The sequence below is a fragment of the Gossypium hirsutum genome, chromosome A11 (genome assembly GCF_007990345.1).
Source record: "Gossypium hirsutum isolate 1008001.06 chromosome A11, Gossypium_hirsutum_v2.1, whole genome shotgun sequence".
Taxonomy (NCBI): domain Eukaryota; kingdom Viridiplantae; phylum Streptophyta; class Magnoliopsida; order Malvales; family Malvaceae; genus Gossypium; species Gossypium hirsutum.
The window spans coordinates 8,964,686-8,984,855 of record NC_053434.1 but is presented as its reverse complement, the minus strand read 5'-3'; the positions used below and the strand labels follow the sequence as shown (position 1 = coordinate 8,984,855).

Here is a 20,170-nt window from a genome sequence, read left to right as displayed (position 1 = left end):
TAGAAGAGGTGGATTGGAGTACCTTGTTTGGAGTGGTCTGTTGAAAATTGTGGAAACAGATGAACTTTGGGTATTTGCAAATCATAATTTTTGTGATGTTGCAACACAAAACCAAAGAATTAGCTGGGCAAGAAGTATCAAACAAGTTGAATAAAATGATCTTATGATCAGCAACAGCTACTGAGCACTGGTTGGATCAAAGTGAACACGAATGGCGCTGTTAATATAACAACCGAGATGGCAATAGTTGGGGATTTGATTCGAGATGAGAAGGGAGAACGGCTGTTGGGCTTTAATAGACATAATCCAAGCAGAATTATGGTCCATTTATGTTGCTTGGACAAAGGGGTTGAAGAAGGTAGTCATTGAAAATGACAATGCAATGGTGGTGGATATGATTAACAAGGCTGATTTTGGATGAAGTTATATCAAATACTTGTGTTGCAGACAATGGATTGTTAAATTCGTTCATCATGTGTTCCCAGAAGTAAATTCTACAGCGAATTTTGTTGCGGCCTTTTAAGGGCTTAGCCCTTCTCTTTTACCCCCCCCCAAAAAAAAAGCCCTTCAAATTTTAAATTTCTAAAAATTCTTGGATGTGTCAAATTTCTAAAAAAGCCCTTTTCTTTACGTTATACGTGATGTGTATTTAGAGGTTTTCATGAATCAGAGTTGAGTTGAATTCGGACAAATTCACGTAAAATATTTAGATTAATTTTTTAAATTCGAGTTTGACTCAATCTAAAAAATAGACTTGTTTGTTTCCCCAGGCTAACCAATTTAAGAAAAATAAATTTAAGCTAGATTGGATCCACTCATATTTACTCTAATCAAATAAAAACATAAACAACACGTTGAAATGAAAGTAAAACGTCCAAGTGGCGTAAATTATAAACATAAAATTAAAACTGGTATGTGAAGGTTATTATTATTAATATGTTTTCAAATGAAGATTGATTGGGTGGTGCGGTGTCAAGTTTCATACGCACGTTGCTTACCCCAGCGGCAACGCGCATTTCTCACCTAAATCCCAAAAGATATAATTAGAATCTCCCGTGTCCTGACAACTATCTTGACTCATCAATTTTCGCGTTAACTCAGGTCGTCTCCTTTTTGACTCAGTCTCACAAAACCACGCTCAATCATATCTACTTCCCCATTTTTCCTTCACTTCCTGCATATTCTTTGATCCGTTTTCTCCCATGGAAACTTTGTTTACGAGATTGGGCTTCTCTTTCTTCCTTCTTTATTTCTTGGTCTCTTGCGATCTCTCTTTATCTTTCTCTCCGGTGGACAATTATCTCGTCAATTGTGGCGCCTTGCTGGATGCCACCGTAGATAATCGTCGCTTCGTCTCCGACTCGTCCGATTCTTCTCACTCGCATCTCTCTTCACCTCAATTGTTCTCACTCTGTGCTGGAACTTTGCTGCCGGGTCTGCCTCCGATCTATCATACCGCCAGGGTTTTCAAGGCACCGTCTAAATATGTTTTCGATGTCAAGGATCCAGGGACACACATGTTACGTCTCCATTTTCACCGATTCAGTTCACCACAATTGAATCTTGCTGACTCTAAATTTCACGTTTTGGTTAATGGGTTGGTAGCTTTGACCAATTTTAGTGGTGGGGGTTCGGTGGGTCCTAAGGTTATCGAATATTTGCTTTGGTTTAACTCTGAAAAGGTTGAAATTACTTTTCTTCCTGCTGAAAAATCGAAATTTGCTTTTGTTAGTGCGATTGAAGTGATATCTGCACCTAAAGATTTGATACTTGAAACTGCTCAGTCTGTGAATGGTGATAAAGTTGAGAATTTAAATAAACAAGCATTTGAAGTTATGTATAGGGTAACTATAGGAGGTCCTAAAGTCACTCCATTTAATGATTCTCTGTGGAGGACTTGGTTGCCTGATGACGACTACTTTAAATCGAAGGAAGGATCAAATAGGGTGTATTTTAGTGGTAGGATTAAGTACCAAGAAGGTGGTGCAAGTCGTGAAGTTGGTCCTGATAATGTATATAATTCGGCTCGGTTAATCGAGAGCAAGAATGCTTCGATTCCTAATGTGAACCTTTCATGGGAGTTTCCGGTGATTGAGGGTTATCAGTATCTTGTTAGACTCCATTTCTGCGATATTGCTAGCATATCCCTTGGATTGTTGTTTTTCAATGTTTATGTTAATGGACATTTGGCATATAAAGATTTGGATCCTTCGGCCGTTACCAATTATTTGTTGGCTTCTCCGTTTTTTGTGGACTTGGTAGTTGATGCTGATCATTCCGGGATAGTGAATGTAACTGTTGGACCTTCGAACAAGAGCATGGCATACGCGGTGGATGCTATCCTAAATGGAGTGGAGATCATGAAGATAAGTAACTGGATGGGTAGTTTCGACGGTACGTTGCCTGCAGAGTCAGTTTTGAAGTGTTTGCCAAGGAAAAGAAGAGTTGGTTTTCTGCTTCCTTTGATTGCTCTTGTGTGTTTATTGCTGAGCTTATCAGCAATCATACGTAGGAGGAATGAAAAGGTGGAGTCAGTGCTATGGTCAAAATTGCCAATGGAGGTCCATGAAATTTCTCCAAAGCAAGGTAAACAACAATTATCAAGTAAAGTATAAATACATGGTTATGGATCCACTGGGTTTTGTGATATAATACCGCATACTAATGGTGGCTATCAGTTCCCATCATATTAAATAGTTTGTTTGAGTTTGAAATTTGTGAAGGAGCTTTGTGTCTGTAAACAGAATAGAATGTTGTTTTCCAGTTTATCTCATCATGTTTGTGATTGGATTGATGCTATTGGGATGGTTTATTTAATGTAATAAATATTTCACCATGAAATCCTAGTTATTTTTACTTAAAACCAACCCGAAATCTCATCCTTTCTCTGAGGTCAGTGGACAGTTAAATGCTAAACTTCTTTATGTTAACCCAATTTACACATTAAAACATTGGTTTTGGTGGCTGTTTGAATTTACCTAAAAAATGAGTTGTGCTACTCCTTGGATCATGGTTCATATCACACCCACCATTACGGCCAGATTAAAATTAAAAATTATTAAAGATATTTACTTAGAGTTAAAAATGGAAATAGAAACAAGGAAAAAGAAAATTGAAGATTAGTATTGTTAAATGAAGGGTCCAGTGCATCCACTAGAATCTCTTTATCTTGCGCTGAAAATTGTATAGGGGCATTTAAGTGAAACAAAAATGGAGCCTACATCTCCAAAGTTAATGGACCTATATATTGTAACGGACATAAACATTTACTATTTAAGAAAGAATATTCGGAGAAAGCCCAAATGTCATGGTTTGCTTATGCAGCTTACTCCCTCACCGTATACCTAACGTCGGCTTTTTTTCATAAGTTATTTGTGCAAAATTTTGTACGAAAATTATCTGTTGTTTATTGTATATGTTCGTGCTGGTGATCTCACCGCTCACACTACCTTCCATCATCTCCTAATAATTATTCAGTTTATAAAAAAATAATTTTCTTGAATCCATACAGTGTTCGCCAATATCAATATGTATTTTTTTAAATGTACTTAAAGATATATAAATATATATTTTTTAATAATTGTTTACATTCACGTTACGGAAATCGGTTCAAATTTTAAAAAAATTAATTTTTTTTTTACTTTTTGGATACTGACGTTTTCTTTATCAACACCGATATAATTTTTATTTTTTATTTTTTATCGGTGTACTTTGATTGCCGGAACCAATAAAAAAATAGAAAAAGAGATAAAGCTAAAGAATTAAAGATAAAGTCTTTTAATTAACTTGTGGTGCATCAAAATACCGTAACTTTCTTGCATTAATTGTAGTCCATATACAGCTTTTTACCATTTAAATGGTTTTCTATATTGAAAATCATATACAACTTTTTATTTGCATGAAAACTTTTTAATTAATAAAAAATCTTTTAAACATTCAAAAAAAAATTAAACATTTTAATTAATGTTTTTTAATTGACGCAATTAAATCATTTAAATGTTTAAAAAAATTGTATATGATAAAATAATTGTATATGATTTTTATTATAAAGAAACTATTTGAATGGCATGCAAACAAGATAACAAGAAGCCAAGGAGAGAGTATTAATAAACATTTGACTAAGGTGAGAAATATCAACCTCCCCTGCTTAATTTTTATCCTATACTAATGCACTACAATTTTTTATTAATTAAAAAATTTTATTAATTAATTTTTTTCTGTAATTATCTATGCAATTTAATTGATGTACCACAATTTAATTAAAGGGTAAATTATAAAAATAACCACTTTTGTTTGTCTCAAATTTCATTTTAGTCACGATTAATTTACCTTAATAATATAAAAAAATTAATTTATGAAATAGGTTCTTAGTGGGATTAATTACAAAAATGGTATGTTTTTTAGGTGGAGCCTTTCTCATAGGTGTCACCACCTTTTTTTTATAATATATATATATTTGTTTTTTTAAATATTATTTTATTATTGGTGTCTTTCTCATAGGCGCCACCACTTGTATTATTTTTTTCCGGTTCAGTACATGACCCGTGTATATGTACAAGTGTGGTATGGGATAGGCGGTGCTTATTTGGTAGGCGCCACTGGTGACTCCTATTTAATAGGCACCACTGGTGACTCCTACCTGATAGGCGGGGCACCAATGTTTAATTTTTATCCTATTTAAACTCACCTGAAAATCAAATGAGTAGGAGATATCCAAAAAATTCAGCATAATAGAAGTAAGAAGATAGGGAGAAGAAAGATGATAAAGGGTGAGAAAGATGAACGCGAAAGCGGATCGTAAAGTTTGTCAAAGTCGCGGATTTGACTTAGGGCTCTAGACGTTCGAAAAGAAATTTAGATTTTTTTTTACACAAACATGAAACGAAATTAAATCCAAGTTAGATAAAATAATTAAAACAAATAATAAATCAAAAGATTAAGGAAGTGAATAAAGAAGATAAATGGAAAGATAGAACGTGGCGTATAGAAGTCCTAAGAAGCCTTGGAAACACAAAGAATCCATAACCCCCTGCAAGCGGCTCTAATTTCCCCTCCAAGATAATAACCTTGGCAAGAAAAAGTTTGAAGATGATCCCCACAATCTAAAAAGATTGTTAAAATTATTCTAAAAGAAACTCAAGAGAAATTCTTAAAAAGAAAAACTCAGAGAGAATTTATTAACTCAAAAGGAAATAGAATAATAATGAATTGTCTCCATTGTGTACAATGCAAAAGCCTATATATAGGCTAGATAAATAAATCTAAATAAAACTCCTAAGTATACTAGAACTCTAATTTAATCTAAATAAGAAGTAGTTTTAAACTAAACTTTCTTGTTAACATAAAATTCCTAAATAACTTAAAATACTTAAGCTTGTTAGCATTTTCCACATGGGCTTGTAGTCATAGATTGAGAGTTTAGGCCCACGAACATAATTAGTCTCTTCTAATTCATCATTACTCCAGAATTTATTGTCTTGAAACTTCAACTCTTCTTCTCAAATTTTTTTCGTGATAAAGTCTTGAACTACTAAGTTGAGTTTTGACTTTATCTGTTTGGATTTGGATCTCGAGGGAAACTAAACTCATCTCTATTATGGCCTTTGAATTGGGCTGAGTCACTCGTATCAAAAGAAAGAAAGGAAAATAAAAAGAAGGATAAAGTATTTTAGTTTATTTCCTTTTAAATAAAATGGAGAGTTTTGTTAGTAATTTTGTTATTTGAAAGTTATTTTGTTAGGTTATTAATTTTGTTAGCTTCTGAATAAAAAATTTTGTATTAAAAATTTTGTAACATCCCGAAATAGGGCCTAAACGGAATAGTGGTTGTGAAACCACAAATTCGAGGTAGAAAAATTTATTTTATTATTATTTTGAGGTTCATGGTATGATTGCATGATTGCGTGAAAATTTTGTGATGAAATTCTATGCATAAAGTGCTTAAGTTGAGGTTAGGGACTAAATCGAATAATTTGCAAAACTTGCATTCTAGAAGTTTTTAGTATGAAATTGCTTTGGAATATTAATTAGGAGGGTTTAAATAACAATTTGACCAATTTTAAGTTCATGGAAAAAAATTAGGACATGAAAGGAATTTTTGAAAGTTTAGTAAGGAGGGGCAATTTGGTCATTTGGATATTAAATGAATTAAAAAGGGAAAAATAACACAAAAATGGTCATCTTTTCAATTAGTTTCTGCCGATTTTTGCTCTCCTTCATAGCTGGGGTTTCTTCAACTTTCAAGCTTCATAGTAAGTGATTCCAAGCCCTGTTTTTAATGATCTTTACGTTTTTGGAGTCCCGGTAACTTGATTAAGCTTATTCTAGCAATAATTCATCCTAGGGTTCATATTTGGAAAAATACCCATAGCTGAAATTTGTGTATTTTGGTGTTTTATGATAGAATATGAGGTTTTAAATTATGTTAAACAACTTATGCTACTCGGTTTTAAGTGAAAACGAGTAAAAGGGCTTAAATCGAAAAAAATACCAATAGTCATAAGTATATGTTAGAGTGTGATTTTGATATTGCCATAATAGGGAAAAATGATCAGCATGTCATAAAACATAAGAAAATAGGATGAAGTTTAATTTACGAGTCTTGGGGCAAAAGTGCAAATATGTGAAAGTTTAGGGGTAAAAATATAATTTTTCCAAAGTTTGGGTCAAGGACTGTTTTAATAAATGTGAATATTAAATAAGTTAAATTTGCTATTATAGATCAAGAAGAACGAAATTCGGGAGTAGATCGGGGAAAAGAAAAAGTAAAGGACTAAATTGTAAAGTTTAGTCACATTTTGTATCAAGGTAAATTACAGTAAATAAATGCAATATTCTTTCATTTTACATTATTATTGTCAATTTCCAGCATTTATATATTTATGTTATGAAAATATTTAAAGTCGAATTTAAGGTGAAGTGACAGAGGAAAAGTGTTAGAAAGCCCCGGTTGAACCCTAAGAATGTTAGGATATTAGGGTTGACAGGACAGAACATAAATGAGCCATGTAAGTCCATATTAGAAATATGGCTTTGGAGACAGAATTGAGCCATGTAAGTCCATATTATATATGGCATTGGAGACAGGATTGAGCCATGTAAGTCCATATTATATATGGCATTGGAGATAGGAATAATTCATGTAAGTCCATTTCAAAGACATGGCATTGGCAGGATATTGAAAGACAGGAACGACCCTAGTATCCTTAGTATTCTGAGTGGTTCAACGGGTCAGGGTACGAGTTAAATTACAGTGAATTAACAGCAAAAGAAAAGTAGATTATATTTATGAAAAAAGAAAGGTCAGGTAAGAAAGAAGGTAAGGGAATAAAGAAGAAGATATAAATAGAGAAGTAAAGAAATTTATGATGTTAGATGATATTATGCATAATTATCCATTATGTTGAATGTTGTGATTTATTTGCTTGTAAGCTTACTAAGCCTAGTGCTTAATCTCTTTATTTTCTTCTTCTTATAGTACTTATCTAGCCACTCGGGGATCGAAGGAAACGTTGGAGGCCGATCACACTATCAAAGAAATAACTCGGTATAATTAGACGTTTTTTTTGGGTATGGCATGTATAGAAACTTAGCTACTTTTGGTATAATATGAACAATGAATGATGTGTAAATACTTGCTAGTGATTAGCTAATAAAATGGCCGATGATATACATGTTTATTAATATGTATGATTGAATGGTGATTATCACATGAAAATTATGAAAAATGTGAAAGTAACCTAAAAACAGATTCAAGTAAAAAAATTGTAGAAACATAGTTTGAAGATGAATAATATATGAAATTAAAGCTTATTATGTCTATTTTCTTATGGAATAAGAAAAACAGGTAAAGGTTTTGTATTTTATAAGATATCTAAGTTTTAGTGAAATAGGGCCAGAGCGATTTCTGGATCCCCTGTTCCAACTTTAGAAATTCACCATAAATTTTAAAAAAATAATTAGGTGGTGTACTTTATATGGATAGAATCCTTATTGAATCTAGTTTTAATAGAAATAAACGGTAAAGTCATATGAATTTTTTACAGAGAGAAAAGTGGTTCGTAGTAAGTAGAGGCCAGTGCAGTCAAATTCTGAAATAGGAGTAACTTTAACTAATAAACTGTACTAATTGGCTAAGTCAAAAATTCTAGAAAAAAATTAGTAGATAGATATATGAGTCTAGTTTCAGTAAAAATTTATGGATCTTAATTTCGAGTTTTGAAACTCGAGAAATGAATTTTTAAACAACAATGACGCAGAAAAATAGTTTATTCCGAAAATTAAAATAAGTGGTTTAGAGTTGTTTAAAAGGTAAGATAAGTTTAGTAACACTTCAAGCTTGACTCCGGTGATGGTTTCGGGCGTGGGGTGTTACAAATTTTATGTAAGTTTTTTGTTATTTAAAATTGTTTTGAGAATTTTGATTTTTTTAACAGATCTAGTATTGAAGATAGAGAATCAGTTTTTCGTATTTGTTTATTTAGATGGAGAAATTTTAACAACAACTGTGGGATGTATATTTGAATGTTGCAAACAAGTAGCAATGAGATTTAATAGAAATATCTCGTTTGATGATATGAAGGAAAGGATTAGTGCAAAAATTGATAGACGTTCTAGGAGAAGGATCTCAAAACTTTTCTATAAGTTTCCAGTTTCGACGGATCCCATAAAATTCACCGAAATGGAACTTGTAGACGATGAAGACGTGGAAACAATATTCGTTATTTATTGTGAAACTCAGAGCAATCAAAATGCACCGATTTAGTTATTTGCTAAATTAGCTCGTGCGGAGCCAACTGAAGATCCGACATCATTAAGTGAAGAACATGGATTTCAAGAACCGTGTATGGTGGTTCCGATATCATACATTGTTAGGCAATCAACTATACGCACATTAATTTTAATACTGCACCCGAGACTAATGTGGTTGGTAATGATGTATACCATAGTAGTGATCCCGACGTGGACGAGGTCCCGGATGAAATTGGCGACGAAGGCGTAAATTACGATGGAAACGTTAATGTGTCTTCAGTCGGGAACCAGATTCGTCGTATTGTGATATACAATAATCCTGGGGCACATATATAGCGGATAAACCCCAATGCGGCATACACGGTCGAGTTTTTAGAGTACCCTGAAATACTACCTGCTCACAGACTGATCGTAAATTTTGATCTTGAGGAGTTGTTCGTGGGCCAGAGATTCGAAAGTAAGGAAAAAGTGAGTATTTGTCACTAAACGGTATAGCATGAATATATCATTGGATTACAAAGTCATTGTGTCTAAACCGACATTATATATTGAGGAGTGTTAGAGGTCGAAAGAAGGCTGCAATTAGCGGATACGAGCTGCATTTATCCAGAAGTCGCAGATGTGAGAGATACGGAAATTTGTTAGGCCTCACACATGCACTTCAACACGTATGATAGAAGATCATTAAAAAATTAATTCCAAAGTTATCTGTACGTGTTTCATGCCAATGGTGAAAGACATGCCAACTATTAAAGTTTTGGTACTAATTGTCGAAATGCATGCACAATTTTAGTATTGAGTATCACACTGGAAGGTATGATAGCTAAACAGATGGTAATGGAACAATTGTATGGAGATTTCGATGTGTCATATAATGAGTTACAGAGATGGATAGTTGCTATGCGGGAGTATGTGCCGGGGACTGTTGTGGAATTGCAGATACAACTTTATTACGGCCCGAATAACTAATTACAACTAAGAAAAAGAATTTTTCAATGAATGTTCTATACGTTTGATCCATGAGTGCGTGCATTTTCCCACTGCAAGTGATTTGTGCAAGTAGATGGGACATGGCTATACAGTAAATATACACATATTCTACTTTTTGCGGTTGCTCAATATAGGAATGGATAAAGAATAACCTTATCCTTTCAATATATAACCTAATGTTTTAAGGCAAGACTGTAACTTATATTTTCTTAATACATACATAGTGCACGAGCTAGAGCCACACATTTTCCGGTAAAGGATAACTCGACTTGAGAATGACATGGAGGGTCACACGAACACATCCTTCTAACAGTGGTTGGGTACCATGGAGTCGTGGAAATAGGCTCAAAGTTTCGATGAGGGCTTTCGCTATAGTCATATGACCACTAATTTGGCGAAAGGGGTTAACTTTGTGTTCTTGAAAACACGATATCTTTCGATTTTATCTATCTTTTTGGTTACATTCTACAGGTTGACTACCTTGATATCAAGAATAGGGCAACACCAAGTCAACCAGATGGAGATGAGACACGTGTTTGTCGAATATGTCAGGAATAAATTGGTTGCAAACCGGCGGATAGCAAGGTCGATGAATGTAAAAGTATATTCACGATGTAATGAAATGTTTCGAGTTACAAAGACCATCAGTCATCAACCCGGTATACCACCTAAGTCCTACGGAGTTGATATGTGAAATAGACGGAATGATTGCAGTAGGTTCTAGACACTTCATTACCCATGTGCACATGTCGTAGCAGCTTGTGCTAAAGTCTTGCTCAATGTTGAACAATTTATAGATGAAGTGTACACCCTCGAGCACACGTTGTGTGTATGGGAGAACTAGTTCCCCGTGCTTCCTGACCTATATACATGAGAGGTGCATCCAACGAATTTCGAGCTTGTCCCAAACAAAGGGTTGTGTATGAACCCGAAAAGTCGTTCGCAATTATCCAAAATCCATAACGAAATGAACATTAGGGAGAAATCTAACGGGAAGCTGTGTGACGTATGTAGATTAGCCGGTAATAATCAGAGTAAATGTGATAAATCGTAATTTATACATATTTTTTATCCCATGCTTAGTGCATTTACGGATGATTTCTCCTTAGATTTAGTGAATTCGATGCTCCTAATCCTTTAATTTCATGTTTTATACTTAGGTGAGCATAGTAGAGTAAAAAGAACGAGAAACGGGCTGAAAACAAATAAAATGGACCTACATGAGAAAACAACACGGCCTGGACTTCCTCACACGGGTGTGTCACACGGCCGTGTCAATTTGGCAGGATCGAAGCACGACTTACACGGGTAGACCACATGCCGTGCCTATTTAACAGCCTTGACCACGGGCTGGAGTAATCGTACATGGGCGTGTCCCTGCCGAGCCCAAGTTTAGTCCTATTCGGAAAAGGCCAATTTTGAGGGCTCTTAGGCATTCTAAGGAGGCACTTAGAAGGGGGATGCAAGTAGGAAGCAAGGAATTACTCAAGGAAAGCCTATTGATCCATCTCAAGTGTAACACCTCCTACCCGTATGTAACACCCCTAACCCGTATCCGTCGTCGAAACAGGGTTACAGAGTGTTACAAGTTACCAGTACATACAGAACATTTACAGATTAATCAACAAGCATTCGTATTTAAAGCTAGATCATATCTTTATAAAATACCACATTTCAGATGCGCAGAATAAAATACTTGCCTTAGACATTTCAATCCAACTTCATACCCAACAAGCATCATATTGAAACTAGTCATATATATACATGTCATGATATGTATCGTTCTCATACTGTTTTCTTATAAACATATATCATTTATTTCCCTCCTCCTCCTCTCCATTCCACATCCTTAATGTATATAAGATTCTTGTAAGTACGATTTCACAATTTACTCATTAATGCTCACATCAAGCTATTCACACGAGTCATAGTCACTCAATTATTTATAGTTTGAGATACTGAACTCCAAATTAAGATCCGTAAATTTTTCCTGAAACTAGACTCACATATTATTCCATCATAAAAGTTTCAAAAATTTTGGTTTAGCCAATTAGTATATTTTATTCATTTAAGTTTCCCCTGTTTCACTATCTGACAGTTCTGACCTCTCTTCACTAAAAATTAATTATATCATAGTACAGAACTTGGATAATGTTATCGTTGATTTCTATTGAAAACAGACTCATTAAGGATTCTAAGAATATAAATTTTAGCCTCTAATTAATTTTATTAAATTTTTGGTGATTTTCCAAAGTCAAAACAGGGGAACTCGAATTCATTCTGATGTTGTCTCACAAAATTCATTATATCTCATAATTTACAATTCAATTGCTCACACTGTTTCTTCTATGAGAAACTAGACTCAATAAGCTTTAATTTCATATATTATTCATCCTCTAATTTGATTTTTACAATTTATGGTGATTTTTCAAAGTTAACCTACTGCTGCTGTCCAAAGCTGTTTTAGTTCAAGATGTTTATTACCATTTTTCCTCTAAATTTCACAGGTCATACAATTCAGTCATTGCTCAATTAGCCCATCTATTAAGCTAATTTTTCTCAATTAACATTTTATTCCATCATTCTAAACTATTACACAACCTTTTAAAATCATAACTTTAACACTAAACCTTAATTCACAACTTTTTTACAATTAGGTCCTAAAATCAATTTCTATTGAATTTACTTGATAAAATCATAAACAACAAAATCAAAACTTAAAATTCATTTTATTTCATCATAAACAGGCAACACTTATCAATGATAGCTTTTAATTTCTTCCATAAAGTCAAAAACTAATGAATTAAACACTTGGACCTAATTGTAAAAGTCACAAAAAATAAAAATCTCAAAGAACAGGGCAAGAATTGAACTCACATATGTCAAAGTATGAAAAACCAGCAGCTTTCAGACCTCCCATGGCGTTTTTTCTGAAGAAATATGATGATATCTCTAGATTTTTCAATTTTGTCTTGTTTTATATGTTTAATTTGCAAAATTTCCCATTTTGTCCTTGTTTCTCCTTGTCTTTTTTGCTGATTTTCTTGCCCAACCGTCCAGCCCATACAATTTGGTTCCAATTCCCTTTTAAATCCCTCCTTTTTAATCACTTAAACTATTTAATCACAATTTAATAAATTTCACACTATTTTCAATTTAGTCTTTTTTAATTAATTGACTAACCAAACGTTAAAATTTTCTAACGAAACTTTAATAATAACTTAATAACACTCCATAAATATTTATAAAAATTTTTATGGCTCGGTTTATGAATTTGGGGTCTCGATACCTTGTTTTCAACCCAAATTACCTGATTAATTTTTTTAAAATCGCAAAATTCACTAATTAAAAATAATTCTTTTAAGTTCGCGCTTGGCCTATAATTATTATTTGTTAAAATTTCTAAACTTACTCATCGGATTTAGTGATCTCGAATCACTGTTTCCGACACCACTGAAAAATTTGGTTGTTACACCGTATCCATTGCCGGAATAGGTACGAGGCATTACCGGAGTTTACTGAACATTTTCAGATAATTCTGAGTCATTTATTATTCATATTTTGAAGATAATCATAACGTCTCTCTATTGGGTCCTCGAAGTCCCAAACATACATTAAAAACCAACCGGAATTAAATTGGGATCATAAAAAAATTTCGCAAAATCTTAAATTTTATTTTCATCTAAGTATTTACCATTTCAATGCTTCTTATAATTAAATATGTTACCATTCAATCAATAGCTTGACCCTTGTCTTAGCGTCAAACAACATCATTGTTAGTATACTTGCACATATTTCATATAAATTCAATATTGATATACTTATTTGCTCGACATGTCACACTTGAGTTTAATAATTGTCTTTACTTACATAATTTCCTTGTATCAACATATCAAAGATAATCATATATGTACATGTCATGAAACATATCATTCTCTTACCGTTTCTTCATAAGTATATATCAATCATTTCATTATATCAATATTTCATGCTCCATCATTTCCATATATTTATGTATATTTATTCCGGTAAAGTTTATATCAAACTTAACATAAATTATATTCCATGTACTTATTCTTATTTCGTTTATCTATCTTCATAATTATTTCATACAACTATTTTGTACATATATTTTCATATGACCAGTTCTTGTAAACATTTCACACAACCATTTCATATAACCGTTCGTCATCTGATATATATTACCTGAATATCAATTGTTCAATAGATGTCATCGCGTCTCCCATCCACGGTCTTATTTATCTTTGACATGATGCCATATTGTCTTTCAACTATGGTCTTACTCATTTTCTGTCATGTTGCCATGGTACCTTTCAACCATGGTCTTATTCATTTCATGTCACGTTGCCATGGTATCTTTCAACCATGGTCTTATTCATTTCCCGTCATGTTGCCATGTTATCTTTCAACCATGGTCTTATTCATTTCATATCACGTTGCCATGGTATCTTTCAACCATGGTCTTACACATTTCATATCAGGTTGCCATGGTATCTTTCAACCATGGTCTTATACATTTCATACCAGGTTGCCATGGTATCTTTTAACCATGGTCTTACACATTTCATATCAGAGAGCACACTCCCGCAAACCTCATCCTTACAGTGGGATTATCAGTCTAGGCTAAATCCCCTATAATATAAACTCATAGAGTATTGTTGGGATTACACTACAGGAAAATAGGGCTTTAGCGGCATTTTTAGCGGCGTTTTATCAAAAAACGCCGTAAAAATTGTAAAACACAGAACAATAGCGGCGTTTTACCAAAAACGCCGCTAAAAACAGAGCAATAACGGTGTTTTCCTAAAAAACGCCGCTAAAAACAGAGCATTAGCGGCGCTTTTAGTAAAATGCCGCTAAAGACCAGAGCGTTAGCGGCGCTTCTGGTAAAATGCCGCTAAAGACCAGAGCGTTAGCGGCGCTTCTGGTAAAACGCCGCTAAAGAACAGAGCGTTAGCGGCGCTTTTGGTAAAACGCCGCTAAAGACCAGAGCATTAGCGGCGCTTTTGGTAAAACGCCGCTAAAAATCATATAACCCTTAAACCCTAAAAAATCATAAACACTAATCTATAACCCCTAAAATAATAATTATTAAAATTTATGGTTATACAATATATTAAATATTTTCTTATATAATCGTAAAAGAGATAGTATTGAATTTAAAATATTGAATTAATTATCATTATAGTTTATGGTTTATGGTTTAAGATATATGGTTTAGGGTTTAAGGTTTATGAGTTAACTATAGTTTAAGATATATGGTTTAGGGTTTAAGAGTTAAGAGTTAAGAGTTAACTAGTATTTGAAGGTTTATGATGAATTATAGGTTTAGGGATTATGATTTAAGGTTTAGGGGTTAGGGTTGGAGTTTAAGGTGTAAGGGTTAGGGGTTAGGGGTTAAGGGTTTAGGGTTTAATGTTTATAGGATAGGGGTTATGAGGTTTAGGGTTTAGATTAATTAGTATTTTTTTAATTTATATATTAAACGATTTCTTATATAATTGTAAAAAAGATAATATTAATTTGAATATATTAAATTTATGATTATAGTTTAAATTATTTAAGAGATAATAGACAAGCTTTATATATATATATATTAAATGGTTTAAGATTTAATCTAAAAATATTTTTTATATATTATAAGGTGTTATATTGTTTAATGGATTGAAGGGATATTTTGTGGAAAACGTTTTAAATGATAAGTTTACCTTTAAATTTTATTAATAGCTTTTTGTTTATACTATTTTAATATTTATCTATACTTATTAATTAAAATATATATTTGTTTATGCGAACGAAAATCCTCTGCACTCATTTGTGTCTCCACGTTTTCTATTTGTAACTCATTTTCTTTTTATAAAACAGTGAATTTTCCTTTATTTGTAAATCAATCTTCTTATTAAAAAGTTGCAACTCTTTTTTTTGTTTGTTTCTAAATAAGTGTTGTTTTTGTTCCAACTTGTTTTATAGAGTGTTTTTTTATTCTTTTAAGGTTGATGGTTTATATTTTATATTTAGGGTTTGAAGACTATAATTAAGGGTTTAAGGTTTAGATTAATTAGTATTTTTTAATTTATATATTAAATAATCTATTATATAATTATAAAAGAAATAATTTTAATTTTAATATTTTAAAATTATAACAAATTATTTATTGAAAAATAAAAAAAGTAACAGATTGATATGAATGGGTAATTATCTATTTTGGATAAGACCAAATTATAACAAATTAAATAAGGTCTTATTTTTATGCTTTAATGATTTAGCGGCGCTAGCATATAAACGCCGTAATAGACTAAAAAAATGCCGTAAAAAAATTAATTAAATTTAAACGTTCACGTTTCAAGGAATGAAATTAGCGGCGTTTCGATATAAACGCCACAACTGTCTTTTTTTTTACCAAAACTTCCCCCACTTCTCCTTTAATCCCTAAATTTTCATCCCCAAGTTCACAGCCCATTTGCCATCGAAGACGCCGACCGGACCACCTAGTGCATCGCGCTCGACTAACCCCTCTGTTGCGTAGCCGTCGCCGTCGGTCTCTACTGCCACATCCAATCGGTAAAAGGGCTTGATAGTTTGGTTTCTATTGTTGCTTCTAGGTCTGGAAAAGGGCTCCCAATTATCGTTATTACAGCCTAATTATTTTTGTTCATTTAGTTGAAGAGTCTTTTATTGTTCGTCTATCATCATCTTCCTCCTACCATCATCCCCCTTCTCTCCCTCTCGCGTCTCTGCAAATCAGTTTATTTTTCTTCTCTTTTCATCTCAGTTCTCACCTGCCGAGTGAGCCCAGGTAAGGAAGATTGTGAATTAGAGGACGCGCTATTCGCGGCGAGTGTTATGCACGGGAAAATACTCAACGGCAGAACCCTCAGCGCTTCCATCGCCGTCGATAATGGACGAGCCCCAGAGTTTATCAAGAAAAGGGTTTATAAGGATAAGTCTAGATGTTATGAATGTGGGGTTGGTGGGCATTTATCTTATGAGTGTCCAAAGAATCAGTTGGGGCCAAGGGAGAGACCGGTGCCAAAGAAAGGGCGGAGAGGTGGCGGCGGTAGAGAGAAGAGGGAGGATGATGGGGATTGGGGAGAGGAAGAATCAGAGGGTGGAGAGGGGTTTGAAGAGGAGAATTCGGCGTCAGTGGTGGATGGGGCGGCGGAGGAGAGGTTGAGGAAATCATAGATGTCGGAGGAAAAGAAGAAGAAGATGACAAGAAAAGCCAGTTATTTTAGTGACGATAGTGATGAGGAAGAATGATTCAATGGTGGAAATAGAGAAAGGGGGTTGCTTTTTCACACCCAAATTTAACCTGGAATCATTTGAAATTTGAGGTACATTATACTTTTGTTATGACTTTTAAGCTTCAATAGATTGTAACAGTTCTTGCACTTGTGTATTATTTGTATCTTTATTGTGGGATATTTGCTTAATTTTTTTCGGATGAGTGATTAGGAATGGTGATTTGGGGAGGGAGATGTTGCTTTGTTAGGGTAAAATCTGATGTTAGATTATTTGATTATATTAAGATTCGAGCTCGAATTTGATTGTGATAATGATGGTGGCGAATGAAAGTATAGTTGTGATTAGCTGTATTGTTTAGAAGTATGATTGTGATTAGGGCTTGAATTTGATTGTGATAATGGTGGCAATGTGTTCATTGTTTAAAATTATGATTGTGATTAGTTATATTGTTTAAAAATGTGATTTAGACTCAAATTTGATTGTGACAATGGTATTAAATTGTTTAGTGTTTAAAAGTGTGATTGTGATTAGTTATATTGTTTAAAAGTACGATTTCGGATTGAATTCGATCATGATAATGGTAGCGAATTTTGCATTATTTAAAGGTATGGATGCGAATAGTGATTGGTACGATTTGGAATTGAATTCGATCACGATAATGGTAGCAAATTATGCATTGTTTGAAGGCATGGTTGTGATTAGTTATATAGTTTAAAAGTAAGATTTGGGATTGAATGTAGCTGTCTTAAATTTTGAACAATTATTGGAGCTAATGTTTGACCCTTAATTTCTTCATTGTCTTTCTTTGAATTTGTTTACTTTTTATGCAAATAATCTATTAAAAATGTATAACTTATTAAATTCAAATATTTTATTATGCAAATTTTATTATTGTTGCTTATGTCTGGGTACATTTTCATGTTGACTAAATATTTGAGATATGGCTTAACTTAAGACTTTTTTTTGTATCCATTTAATCTGCAAGTTCACTTAGAGAAACATTAGCTTTAAATTTGCGTCGCAACATTCATGTTTATGGTGTTGAAATAGACAATGTATCACAGCTTATGGTCTGGTTGCCTGCTGATTTGTACAAGTATTTGGATGTTCTTAGGTTTCTGCTTGTTGCTATTACTTGCTATTGCTTTGATCTTTTATTTTCGGATCAGCCTCACATAGTTGTATCTGTGTCATGTTTAAGTTCACGTAAAAGACTAGAAGCCATTAGGCTGCAACTTAGTTCATGATACACTTGTAGTTACATTGTTGTGTTAAGACTTTAAGTCGATGTGTTTTATCTATTTTAATCTGCAAATTTGTTGGGAAAAACATTAGTTTTAAATATCCAGTTGCCTGCAGATCAGCGCAAGGTCCAAGTAGTTCCAGTTAGAAAGCTGTTTTAAATATCTAATGAACAAGTCGTTTTCTGGATTACATTCTGTTTAAGTTTATTTTTGTTGCTTGGTGTGATTCCTGGAGTTCTTTCCTTTTCAAACATATTGGAAGTTTTCACTCAATGATTTTCTTCCTTATTTATTATTTGAAGTTGTTATTTATTTTATGCTAGTCTTGATTATAATTATTTCAGCTTATGTTATAATTACTTGTAATCTGGAGTAGGTTGTCTATTTTTGTTTTCTTTTAGTAGTTTCTATATTTTTTGTATGATCTGCTTATATTTTTTGGAAAGCTTCTTCAAATTAGTCTACTCAGGTATACCTGTCTAAATATTTTTTTCATTTTGTTCATCAATTTTCCCTGCAGACTGTGACTGAAAGTGGCATTGCTGATCAGTTGCGGCTGACAGAACTAATATTGAATGATGTATGCTTCTTTGAAAACCTTGCTTATGCGTGTTAATATCTTCTTTAATATCTTCTGTATGTAGATCTTGTGCAGTTTAGTATTCGGTGGTTAATTGCCAGTCACTTAACCATTGATAATGTTGGTATTCAGCCACATTAAGTTATCAGTTGTGGCTGTGCTATCAAGGTAATAATTTGGTTTCCTCTGGCTTCTCAACTCTCTGAGCTTTTGTGTTCTCAGTGATCTTCCATGTCATATGGGAGAAATATCAAACATGTTGCATATTTCTTCTACATGTAACTATGAGCTTTATTTCTTGGTTATTTTTAATTTTTTCCCTATGCTTTCTATTATTTGGTTTCCTGGTTTTCTTTGTTTCTGTTTCAAACTTATGGTTTAGTATCTGTCTTGACTTTCTATTATGTTAATTCTAAATGTTCAGACGTGCTAAATTGAGTTTGATCTCAATGCAGCAAGATTTCTTCCAGAAGCTGATGGAGCTATTCAGAATTTGTGAAGACTTGGAAAATATGGATGGTCTTCACATGATATTTAAAATAGTCAAGGGGATAAGTTAGTACACTTTTTCGCTTAAATGCTCTTTTTCTTTATTAAAACCTGCTTTATTATACAGGTAAAATGCTGCAGACATGTTACTTACCTAAATGGTTGGGTCCTTGTGATGTTAACTTCAATATGTGATCATGGACTGAAGTCTAGAATGGAAAGGAACTTAGAAAATTACATTTGAGCCACTACATCGTTTCTTTCGATTGCCCTTACACCTACTGCAGAGTAGTAAAGCAAACTACAACAGAAAAGATGGATTCCACTTAATTTGAGATTTGACCATTAAGTTTCAGACGGGTTTTTTAAGTCAGTCTATCTCCCTAAACTCTTGAGCTTAATCCGAGTTGCCCTTTAGATAACCAAATGAGCCACAAGATCTCATACAAGTGACAAAAGTTGTTTAAAGGAGGAGGAGAACTGAATGTTAATTTGCATATTATAAACATTTGAGCTACTTGCCTGTGTCTCTTTATGTAATATTTATGCAATTTAAACTGTTACTTCATCATTCAAAGTCACTACCTTCTGTATATATAAAATTCCGTTCTGATGAAAAGATAACATATGAGATCTACAATGAGACTAGTATACAAAGATAGCAATATGAAAGTTCTCTATTACTCTGAATAAGCTTGTTTTCTTTATTTTTGGTATTATGATTGATTTTTATTTTCACATCAGAGTGGGGATAACTGCACTAAGAGGGCAAAGGTTGATCAAGAATCAGAATGCAAGGTAAATGAGGCATCAAATTTTGTTGAGAGGAGTACCACTGATAGAGAGAAAC

At 33.2% G+C, this 20,170-nt stretch overlaps 1 protein-coding gene and 1 pseudogene across 1 annotated transcript; both read left to right on the top strand.

The window, feature by feature from the left end:
• Positions 1-909: 909 nt before the first annotated feature.
• LOC121209722 (probable receptor-like protein kinase At5g24010) lies at positions 910-2,841 on the top strand. The gene has a single exon (XM_041080958.1). The coding sequence runs from the start codon at positions 1,203-1,205 to the stop codon at positions 2,613-2,615; it is 1,413 nt and encodes a 470-aa protein (XP_040936892.1). The 5' UTR covers positions 910-1,202; the 3' UTR covers positions 2,616-2,841.
• Positions 2,842-9,582: 6,741 nt separating this feature from the next.
• LOC107923691 (U11/U12 small nuclear ribonucleoprotein 31 kDa protein-like) lies at positions 9,583-19,387 on the top strand (annotated as a pseudogene).
• The last annotated feature ends 783 nt before the right edge of the window (positions 19,388-20,170 follow it).

Excerpts from the sequence above, each read along its gene's own strand:
- LOC121209722 (XM_041080958.1), top strand. The coding sequence starts at position 1,203 with ATGGAAACTTTGTTTACGAGATTGGGCTTCTCTTTCTTCCTTCTTTAT.